This window comes from Photinus pyralis, unplaced genomic scaffold, assembly GCF_008802855.1.
Source record: "Photinus pyralis isolate 1611_PpyrPB1 unplaced genomic scaffold, Ppyr1.3 Ppyr1.4_LG10, whole genome shotgun sequence".
Classification (NCBI taxonomy): Eukaryota; Metazoa; Arthropoda; class Insecta; order Coleoptera; family Lampyridae; genus Photinus; species Photinus pyralis.
Window position 1 is genome coordinate 18,097,963 of NW_022170250.1, and position 12,079 is coordinate 18,110,041.

Here is a 12,079-nt window from a genome sequence, read left to right on the forward strand (position 1 = left end):
TTGCTCAAAACAATATAATTTAATATAGATTTAAAAAAGAACTGTGTAAAAGATTAAAAAATGTTAGGAAACCAAAATTGGATTACACGGACGCTAAAAAGGACCCGTTAGGCCCAAAGGTGACGAAACTTTCTAAATTATTTCACTTATATTCTTTCAATATTTAACCAAATATCTCCCAATACGGACAGAACTAAGCTCTGAGGGTTCATTTGTATGGGCTCCCTCGTCTTCTCGCTCACGGTGAAACGAAAGTCTTTCAGGAGGAGCGCAAGGGCCACTCTCAACTGCAGGAAGGCGAACCGCACACCTACAATGGCAAAATAAAAACGAGGTCAATTTCGTAGATGAGTCTCACCAATACACATCCGCGGTCCCTCGCCGAAAGCCATGTAAGCACCAATTTTGCTTCTGTTCTCCTCACTGAATCTGTCAGGGTCGAACCTCTCAGGATCCGGAAAGTACTCCGGGTCGTAGTGCAACCCGTACACTGAGACGAGAACCGCTGTTCCGCTTTCTACGGTTACACTCGTGCCAGGAACTTTGTAGTCCGCCACGCACTTTCGTACCAGATGCGAACCAGGCGGATACTTCCGTAGGCTTTCTGTAAGGAACCAAGCACTTAAAAGGCAATTGAAAGTTGCGCTCACCATCGATCACTTGTTTCATGTACTTCATCTCGGCGACCGCTTCGTGGGTCAGCTCGCCGTTGTGCGCCTCCAAGACCGCTTCGACTTCGTCTCGTACCCTTTCCTGGAGGTCAACGTTTACGGCTAGTTCGTACAGGCAGAAGTCATGGCGGTTGACATTGTCTCAAATCCGGCTAGGAAAAACAGGAAGGATTGCGCTACAATTTCTTCGACAGTCAAATGGTGGCCACTCTCGTCCGTTGCGTTTCTCAAATCCAACAGAATTTGCAAGAAGTCACTTCGGACGACCTTATTCTCCTCTCTGTACTTGATGGTATCCTGAACAATCTTCGTGAAGAAGCCGGAGACATCATCGGGTGTTATGCGTATGTCTAGCATCCTCCCTAGGTTTTTACTTGTAAAGGCTAGGAAGATTTTGAAGCTGTTCCACGCGGTTGGTAACAGAGCCCTTTTGGAAAAGCGTCTAAAATCCGAGTTGGGGTTTTGGAAGCTGTTGCACTCGATACCGAAGGCGCAGGTGCCAATGACGTCGGTACCGTAGCGACCCGCCCAATCTTTTATGTCGATCGGCCCACCTTTGTCTTCCATAGCTTTCACCATTTGCCTCCCGCACGCCGCCACCATTCCGAACATAGTCTTCAGCTTTCCCGATGAAAAGGTGGGAGTTAGCTTCGCTCTCAAATTCCTCCAACGCGATCCCTCGAGCGAGAACAGCTGCAGACTGAGCACGTCCCGCTCGTTGAAGAAGACGCCACGGTCGACGAAGTGATCGAAATCTTTCACGAGGACATTCCTCACAAGTTCCAAATCGATCGGCATGTATACGGGTTTTGAGAATATGAAAAGCCCCACGTGCTTGTCGCCCCTTCGCTTCGCCTCGCTGTACCATTCGCGAACCGACTCTGCAAACGACCGTTTGGGAATTATGGGGCACTCCATGTTTCCCATTGGAATCGATGGTTTCAAGTATGGGACGCCTTTCCTCTTCCAATAGCCGAACGCCCACTTAAAGTAGGCGAAGATTCCGATCCCGACGCACAGAACTAGTGCAAGGGTCTCCGTACAGGCACAATTCGACAGAAGAGCCATTTGTGAGGGCACTGCAAAGAAACACATGACGTCAAATTGTGACTTGGCACAACCGGCGGTCTTAATTTAATTGTGCGTTTTTTGACACTCACCTCCCAACCCAGAAATGGTTAAATAAAAAGGAATTTATGAAGTTCTTATCGATCTTATGGATTTTATGGATCTTATGGATCGTATGGATCTTATAGATCGTATGGATCTTATAGATCTTATGAATCTTATGGATCTTATGGATCTTATGGATCTTATGGATCTTATGGATCTTATGGATCTTATGGATCTTATGGATCTTATGGATCTTATGGATCTTATGGATCTTATGGATCTTATGGACCTTATGGATCTTATGGATCTTATGGATCTTATGGATCTTATGGACCTTATGGATCTTATGGATCTTATGGATCTTATGGATCTTATGGATCTTATGGATCTTATAGATCTTATGGATCCTATGGATCCTATGGATCTTATGGATCTTATGGACCTTATGGATCTTATGGATCTTATGGATCTTATGGATCCTATGGATCTTATGGATCTTATGGATCTTATAAATTTTATGGACCATATGGATCCTATGGATCCTATGGATCTTATGGATCTTATGGATCTGATGGATCTTATGGATCTTATGGATCTTATGGATCTTATGGGACTTATGGAATGTGAAGAATGTGACGAATGTGAGGAATGTGAAGAATGTGAAGAATGTGAAGAATGTGAAGAATGTGAAGAATGTGAAGAATGTGAAGAATGTGAAGAATGTGAAGAATGTGAAGAATGTGAAGAATGTGAGGAATGTGAAGCGATTGTGAAGAGAATGTGAATGTGAGAATGTGAAGAGAATGTGAAGAGAATGTGAAGAGAATGTGAAGAGAATGTGAAGAGAATGTGAGGAGAATGTGAGGAGAATGTGAAGAGAATGTGAAGAGAATGTGAAGAGAATGTGAAGAGAATGTGAAGAGAATGTGAAAAGAATGTGAAGAGAATGTGAAGAGAATGTGAAGAGAATGTGAGGAGAATGTGAGGAGAATGTGAGGAGAATGTGAAGAGAATGTGAAGAGAATGTGAAGAGAATGTGAAGAGAATGTGAAGAGAATGTGAAAAGAATGTGAAGAGAATGTGAAGAGAATGTGAAGAGAATGTGAGGAGAATGTGAGGAGAATGTGAGGAGAATGTGAGGAGAATGTGAAGAGAATGTGAAGAGAATGTGAAGAGAATGTGAAGAGAATGTGAAGAGAATGTGAAGAGAATGTGAAGAGAATGTGAAGAGAATGTGAAGAGAATGTGAAGAAAATGTGAAGAGAATGTGAAGAGAATGTGAGGAATGTGAGGAATGTGAAGAATGTGAAGAATGTGAAGAACGTGAAGAACGTGGAGAACGTGAAGGATGTAAAGGATTTGAAGAATGTGAAGGATGCAAAAATGTGAAGAATCCGAAAAATCCGAAGAATCCAACGAATTCGAAGAATCCTAAGCATCTGAAGCATCTAGATCATGCGAAGCATCTTCAGGAAGCGAAGCATCCGAAGCGCCTAAAGCGTCTGAAGCATCTGATGCACCTGAGGAGGCTGAAGCATCTGAAGCATCTGAAGCATCTGAAGCATCTGAAGCATCTGAAGCATCTGAAGCATCTGAAGCATCTGAAGCATCTGAAGCATCTGAAGCATCTTAACCATTTGAAGCATCTGAAGCATTTATTGGTTTCTACCATACAATCGAGGTTCAAGTGTATTTGCTGAACGAGTCGTTTGCACTGCTACCACCTGCCTCACTCGCGCAGTTTGATAGGCAATACCACCGCACGTTGCGCGCTTCTAAATTATCGTGATGCAAAGTACCTGATGGGTAACTGAGACCGTGTTAGGTTCCTTGTTTCCTTGTTTTTCTTTTGTTAAACGAACGGAGACGACAGTTCCAAGTTTTCTCATTCTTACCAGGCATATTCTACGCTACTTGCACCGTCTGTACAGCTACACCCGACAGCCCGCTCCGCCCACAACGACATCACCGACCCCCCATCTTTTTGGAATGATCTTAGTGACTTTGTGTGTCATTTTAGGTTTCCATATAAGTGCGTGGCCGGATGTGGTGAGGTATGTCTACTTCTTTTTCGTTGACTGAACCCTTAACGTTCGTTCGAACTGACAAGCTGCAGCACTCAATGGAAATTATACGTACGAATTACTAAGAATTCAATTCAATTAATGAATGTTAAATGAAAATAACAAAGCATATTAATAATATCGAGCATCTAAAAATGACTCGGACACGAATCTACAAACAAAGTGATCTTTGGGATCGGAAGATGGAATAGTGAGTAAATACAAAATTTATTCTTTAAAAAACGCTATGTACATAGTGAAATCTCACTGTATTTTGTGAACTTTTAGCCATATATCTCCCACAACCGACAGAATGATGCTGTTGGCGTTGTACTTGAGAGGAACCTTGGTTTTTTCGCTCAAAGTGAAACGGAAATTTTTTAAAAGTAGCGCCAATCCAACCGCCACTTGCATAAGTCCGAAGCGCAGACCTGAAATTTTCCATCATTATTTTGTCGAGAAGTCGACGGACGTACCGATGCACATTCGCGGTCCCTCGCCGAACGGCAAGTAGGTAAAGGGCTTGATCGTCGGCTTGTTTTCGGCGCTGAATCTTTCGGGGTCGAACTGTTCGGGGTTGGGGTAGTAGTCGGGGTCGTAGTGGATGCCGTAGACCGATACGGTTACTGCTGTGCCTTTCTCAATGGTCAAGTTGGTACCGGGCACTTTGTAGTCCTTTACACACCTTCTCACCAGGTGGGGTAGCGGAGGGTACTTTCTCAAGGTTTCTAAGGTGTTGGAGTTTGAGTGATGCGACTGAAAATCGTTGGTACTCACCGTCGATGACCTGCCTCGTGTACTTCAGTTCCTTAATAGCTTCGTAAGTAAGTTCGTTGTGAGTGCCCAAAACTGACTCAATCTCCTCCCGAACCTTCTCCTGCATGTCTTGGTGTTGGGCTAATTCGAACAAACAGAATGATAAAGTTGAAGATGACGTTTCAAATCCAGCGACGAAAAACAGAAATGCTTGCGCTGTCATTTCGGTAATTGACAAGTGGGGTTGCTCTTCTTCGTCTGTGCTGTTCTTCAAATCCAGCAAGACTTGCAGGAAATCGCCGCGCTTAACCCCACTTTTTTCTCGCATTTCCACCGCCTCGCGAACCAGCTTCTGAAAGACATTTGATACTTCAGCAGGAATGGTTCGGATCCCCAGTTTTAAGGCGAGGTTCGGGTTGGAAAACGCCAAAAAATTTCTGGCACTCTCCCATTTGGTCCACATGAATGCACGCTTTCCGGTAACCCTGAACTCTGAGTTCGGCTCCTTGAAGCTGTTGCAGTCGATCCCAAACACGCACGAGCCAATCACGTCGGTGCCGAAACGTCCCAGCCAATCCTTAATGTCGATAGGTTCTTCTGTGCACATCGCCTCAACCATCTGCCTTCCGCACTCAACGAGCAGAGGAAACATCATCTTCATCTTCCCTGAGGTAAACGTGGGAGTCAGCTTAGCTCGCAGCTTCTTCCACTTCGCCCCCCGCAGCGCTGCCAGGTTCGCACTGAGAGGATCGTCCTTCTCGTTCGAATACACACCGCGATCAACGAAGTGCTCGAAATCACTGGAGAGCACATTTCTCACGTACTCCAAGTCGATGGCCAAGTAAGTGGGCTTCGTAAATGTGAATAGTCCCACGTGTCGAAGCCCTTTCTGTTTAGACTCCGCATACTGGCCCTTGATGGTTAACCCGAAGTTCGCTTTCGGACGTAACGGATTCTGCATGGTGCCGAAAGGGAAGGAGGGTCGGATGTAAGGTAAGCCCTTTCTTTCCCAGTATTTAAACCTCCATTTGAAGAACGTGATTAGACCGATCACGCAGGCTATTACCACGGCCAGGAAATCGGCGCATGCGCAGTTGAAAATCGTAGCCATTCCAACATACTGAAAGAGGAATTCAAGTTTATCTTCTCGCTGAATCCTTTGGTATGAAGAATATTGGATGCAGCTCCAGTTTGATCTTCATTCACACAGTTTCAGTAGCACAATGATACTTTGTCTAATGTCCCTAACAGAATGGCGCCCTAGCACAACCCCAATAACCATGGTTCACCTTTCACGCGTGACTGTACCAAGCTTAATTTAAACCTTAAATAGCAGACAAACCAGCAAAACACCGGAAACAAGAACAAAATCAAAAGAAAATTGCCAAAAAGGAAGAGCAGGGATTAGAACGATACTAGAAGAAGAAAATACTAAACCAAGGAAAAAGAAAACCCAAAAAACCAAAACGTAAGAAAAACAAAAGGGAAAATGAAAATAAAGGAAAAATATACTAACCAAGGAAGAAAATAGGAAGAGATCGGCTTAAGATAAACCACATAGGGAGTCAACAGGGGACTAAACGCATAGTAAAAAGGGACTGAACAAACTTTAAAGAGACCATAGGATCCGAAAGCACCAAGAGGGCTACCTAATTTAAAAATTCCAAAAGCTTTAAGGAAACCAAAGAGACTAAAAATATCCGAAAAATGGCTAACAAACTGAATCCGAAAGAAAGAAACCAGAAAAATCGAAATATAATAAAAAGGGAACAAACAGAGGGACAATGAAGGAAGAGAACTTAAAGGGCTATAAAGGTGGTATACCAGACCCTAGAAGCGAAGCTGTAACAGTTGATTTCTGGAATCTGAAGCATAAAGGAGAAAGCAAACAAAGAAGACCAAAAAGACCAAAGTGCCTACATAATTCAAGGAGATGAAGAAAGCTTGAAAAGTGACGAGGAAGATTAGAAATGATTCAAAAGTAGACCTAAAGATGAAAACAAAAGAGGACGGAAAAGTGAGACAAGGATAAAAGAACCAAAAAGGTTAACAAGATATTAAAATGCCAAAAAAACGGCTGAAGGTACCCAAGAGGCGAAGAGACCATAGATACAATTAAGACAAAGGTACTAAAAAGGGTTAAAGGGCTAAAGAAGATAACTATAGAAAGCCGGATCCTCTTTGGTTCGGATCCGGGTTCAGGCATGAAAATCGGTAAATGTATAGTGGGTTGCAGCCTTGGTTGAAACCCCGCCCACTTAATAAAAACAAAAAGAGGGAAATTATAGGTACTAGAGCCTAGAAATCAAAAATTCACACTTGGGCCTCAAAAATTGAGGCTAGGTTTGGGTTACAACAAATCTAAACCTACTAACCACCAGAGGAAACAAAGGAACCGATGGAAGGAAGAATAGACCAGAGATACCAAGGAATCCAAAGAGACGAAAGGAAATCGAGGGATCTAGGGAGACCAAATTAGAGGAAAAGTGACGAATTACCAAAAAGATACTAAGAATGGATTAAGAGAGACTTAAAGGGAACTAACGGGTTTAACAAGGATAAAAAGCACGCCCAATGAGGGCAAAAAGCAAAAAGGACTAAAAGGAGCCAACGCAACCAAATGTGGCGACAGATTCAAAAAATAGGAATAATTTCAACAGAGAGGCTCAAAAATAGTTCTAACAGAGTGAAAGCCTATAGTAAGACAGCAGAGAAGAGATTAAGACACCAAAAACAGACTCGAGGTGCTAAACAGACTAGAAAAACTAAATAAACCAAGGAGATTAAAGAGAGAAAAGGACCACCAAGAGGAAGGGGATAAAAATAAAAGCGACTTAATAAAAGAGTCTAAATACCTAGTAAAAAAGGGCTAAAAGACTAAAGCGAGACTAAAAAAGACCAAAGGACAGATATCAAAAAATGCTAGAGAAAAGAAAGTTGATAAAAGTCCATAGAAGCTAAGGTTAAACTTTAAAACTACCTTTGACTCTTGAACCGAAAACTTTACACTTGAGACAAGGTGAAGGTTTGGATCTGTTACAAAGGCATTAAAACGACTGAAGAGTATAAACGAACCAAAGAAGTCAAAGAGACGCAAAGGAGACCAAAGACTTCAACCTAAGAGGCCAGTGATGCCAATGAACTAAGAAAACCAATGAAAAAGAGATTTGAAGGTTCAGCAAAGAGGCACCATATGAACATAGCGTAAAGAACGGTCAAAACAGCTAGAAACGACCAATAGAGAAGAAGTAAAAAGAGATGATATTATAGTAAACTTAATCTTAGATACTAACGAAAAAAGACTAAAAAAGAGCCTTTTAAGCAACTGGGATACTATACGGATTTTGAATGTGCTTGGGTCACGCCCTTTTCTGGAACGAACTCCAAGGAAGTGATGTGGCAGCACTACCCTCTATAGCCGCCAAATATTGAGTGGCGCCAAAGATTTTGGTTTGCTAGACCGGGAATCGAGCTAGACCACTAAATGGGTCAAGTAGGAGACAAGAAATAAATAGGGAAAGCAGTTTTCAGAGGATCAACGGGGAAGAAGATCAAAACGCAGCAAATGACACGAGAATGCAACGAAGAAGACTAAAAATAGACCAAAAACTAAGCAGGAGAACACCGTCAAGAGGTCAACAAGAAACTGACATAAAGAGAGAAATAAAATATTAAAAACTAAAGGTACACCTTTGAATATTTATATTCAAAGGGTACACTAAAGAGGAAACAAAGGGGGCTCAAAGATATACGAAAAAACAAAGACTTAAAAGGACTAAAAGTGTGACTAAGAGAAAAAAATAGATAACTAAGGAAAATCCACGGAAGCTCAATGGACTAAAGAAATGACAAAGAGGGAGGGAGCAAGGGAGCATAAGAGATAAGGAAGATCAAAAGAGATTGAATTGGAAATGGCTTGAGATCTAAGATAAACCACAAAAAGCGAAAACGAGGATAAAGAGGGAGTAAAAACTACTAAAAACGTTAAAGAAACTAAATAAACGAAAGGGTCGGCAAAAACAAAACCAAAATAAAGCAAGGGGGAGTTGTATGAGAGGCCAATAAGAGATATGTGGCAAGGAACCAAAGAAAAATAACGAGACTAAAAGGAAGGTACAAAGGAGGCCAAATACACCAAAACAACAAAAAAGAGATAAGCAGCAGGATTACAAAGATAAATAGATCAACGAACCAGCAATGGAGTATTAGGATCAAAGGAAAAGACCAAAGTAGCTACGTAGTTCAGGGAAATGAAAAAAAGCTAGAAAAGAGACTAGGGCGGTTGAAAATATTAAAAAGTAGACCAAAGAATGAAGAGGACGAACGAAGACTAAATGGAAACTTAAAAAACGCTTCTGTAATGCCAGAAAACGGTTGAAGGCGCTAAAGAAACTAGAATCGAAGAGATTACAGATACAAAGCGGTCCGAAAGAGATCAGAAATGAGCCAAAAATACTAAAAAGGGACTAGCATTAAAATTTGAAACCCAAAGCAAGGATTTAAAAACGCTAGTCGTTTGTTGAGACCTTTCATTAGAGTAGCACGAAGGATAAAATCAGTCCCTCACAAACCGTTGAGGCCCTTCAGTAGAATACCATGAAGGGTAGAACGTGTGCCCCCCCCCTCCCCAATTTTAAAAAGTTTTACTTGGCACCACTAAAGGCATACGTATGCAAAATCGGATACCAATTGGCCGTTGCATGTAAAAGTTATGCACGTTTAACTTTCAAAAGTAGCATCTCAGGAAATAATTCATGCCCCCCCCTCCCGCCCTCACCTATAAAAAGAGGGTTGCATGAGAAATCAATATGAGAGGAAAGTATGTGAAGAGAAATCAAAGAAAAATTATAGCAAGACTGAAAAGACTACAAACAGATCAAATAGAGAAAGACTAAAGGAGAACTAAAAAGAGACGAACGAAACATTAAAGGATGCTAAATCGAAACAAGAGACTGCTAACGTTAAAAAGACTAACAAAGCAAAAGAGAAAATACAAAAACCAAGAAGACCACAACACAGAAGCGGCTAAATACACCAAAAAGAGTGAAAAGGAAAAAAAAAAACAAGACGAAAAGCAAAACACTACAAAAGACTAACGAACGATGGGTTAAAAATAGGTTAAAGGAGAGCCATAAAAAACCGAAAAGGGACTGAAAAGGTCTAAAGTAGCATATTATACGAAACAAAAAAAAGTGATCAAAAAGAGATAATAAGGAGGGAAAAGGGTTGATTTTTCACGTTTGTGTTTGTGTTTCCAAGGTAATTAACAGTCAGATGGACTTTGCGGCATAATTTGCTCTTGAACTCCGTTTTCTATTTCAATTAAAGTTCGAGAAAGTTGGTCATGTGTTTATTAATTGAATAAAAACACGTTTTTTATTTAATGGTTTAATTTATTTCCCACGGTGCTGCGTAAAAAGTCGTGCAAGAATCTCCTTCTTACTCAAGCGCCAAATTTAGCTGCCAAGGCAATCAATAAGCGAATATTTACATTAGGAGCATTGGATTCAATAGGTATATTATCACTTACCAAATCAACACAATTAACTAATTACACGAAGCTCTGAACGGCAAACTTTCCATTAACTGAGGTCTGAGTTAAACCTCAAATGTACCGAAATGGATCAGCGTTGCGCATGACTTATTGGGTTTGGTTTGTTTTTTTATCAATTCCACAAGTGGTCGTCACGAGTGCGTATTTATCGTACATCGCTCAAGTCAAGGTGAGGTAAATATGCCGTAATTTACGTGGGATTCTTCTACACCGTAAACATTTTAAGTTATCGCTGTTTAGAGGGAGCACAACAATTATTTTTATTATCTAAAAGTAATTACATACAAGGAAAACGTTTTAATTTCTTGTCTATTAAAAAGAAATGACTGTAGTGCTGCGCCTTATTGCCCTATTTTTTCTACTGGTCCTGGTTGATTGCTTGCTGCTTTTGTTTTGAGGTATAATATATTCTTCAAAATCTCTTCAAAATCTCTTCAAAGTCCCATCAAACTTTCTTCAAAATCTCTTCAACCTCTCTTCAAAATCTCCTCAAAATCTCTTAAAAATCTCTTCAAAATCTCTACAAAATCTCTTCAAAATCTCTTCAAAATCTCTTCAAAATCTCTTCAAAATCTCTTCAAACTCTCTTCAAAATCTCTTCAAAATCTCCAAAATCTTTTTAAAATCTCTTCAAAATTTCTTCAAAATCTCTTAAAAATCCCTTCAAAATCTCTTCAAAATCTCTTCAAAATTTCTTCAAAATGTCTTCAAAATCTCTTCAGAATCTCGTCAAAAACTCTTGAAAATCTCTTCAAAATCTCTTCAAAATCTCTTAAAAATCCCTTCAAAATCTCTTCAAAATCTCTTCAAAATTTCTTCAAAATGTCTTCAAAATCTCTTCAGAATCTCTTCAAAAACTCTTGAAAATCTCTTGAAAATCTCTTCAAAATCTCTTCAAAATCTCTTCAAAATTTCTTCAAAATCTCTTAAAAATCCCTTCAAAATCTCTTCGAAATCTCTTCAAAATTTCTTCAAAATCTCTTCAAAATCTCTTCAAAATCTCTTCAAAATCTCTTTAAAATCTCTTCGAAATCTCTTCAAAATCTCTCCGAAATCTCTTCGAAATCTGTTCATAAACTCTTCAAAGTCCCATTAAAGTTTCTTCAAAATCTCTTCAACCTCTCTTCAAAATCTCCTCAAAATCTCTCAAAAATCTCTTCAAAATCTCTACAAAATCTCTTCAAAATCTCTTAAAAATCCCTTCAAAATCTCTTCAAAATCTCTTCAAAATTTCTTCAAAATGTCTTCAAAATCTCTTCAGAATCTCTTCAAAATCTCTTTAAAATCTCTTCGAAATCTCTTCAAAATCTCTCCGAAATCTCTTCGAAATCTGTTCATAAACTCTTCAAAGACCCATCAAAGTTTCTTCAAAATCTCTTCAACCTCTCTTCAAAATCTCCTCAAAATCTCTTAAAAATCTCTTCAAAATCTCTACAAAATCTCTTCAAAATCTCTTCAAAATCTCTTCAAAATCTCTTCAAAATCTCTTCAAACTCTCTTCAAAATCTCTTCAAAATCTCCAAAATTTTTTTAAAATCTTCAAAATTTCTTCAAAATCTCTTAAAAATCCCTTCAAAATCTCTTCAAAATCTCTTCAAAATTTCTTCAAAATGTCTTCAAAATCTCTTCAGAATCTCTTCAAAAACTCTTGAAAATCTCTTCAAAATCTCTTCAAAATCTCTTAAAAATACCTTCAAAATCTCTTCAAAATCTCTTCAAAATTTCTTCAAAATGTCTTCAAAATCTCTTCAGAATCTCTTCAAAAACTCTTGAAAATCTCTTCAAAATCTCTTCAAAATCTCTTCAAAATCTCTTCAAAATTTCTTCAAAATCTCTTAAAAATCCCTTCAAAATCTCTTCAATATTTCTTCAAAATGTCTTCAAAATCTCTTCAGAATCTCTTCAAAAACTCTTGAAAATCT

At 39.6% G+C, this 12,079-nt stretch overlaps 1 protein-coding gene and 1 pseudogene across 1 annotated transcript; both read right to left on the bottom strand.

Moving 5' to 3' along the window:
• Positions 1–3,908, bottom strand: LOC116161453 (annotated as a pseudogene).
• Positions 3,909–4,056: 148 nt separating this feature from the next.
• LOC116161452 (probable cytochrome P450 6a13) lies at positions 4,057–10,286 on the bottom strand. Its single transcript, XM_031474798.1, has 4 exons — positions 10,134–10,286; positions 4,625–5,723; positions 4,324–4,575; positions 4,057–4,278 (listed from the first exon to the last, which is right to left on the bottom strand). Exons 2-4 carry the CDS (start codon positions 5,712–5,714, stop codon positions 4,112–4,114), a joined length of 1,509 nt encoding a protein of 502 aa, XP_031330658.1. The 5' UTR covers positions 5,715–5,723; positions 10,134–10,286; the 3' UTR covers positions 4,057–4,111.
• Positions 10,287–12,079: the final 1,793 nt, after the last annotated feature.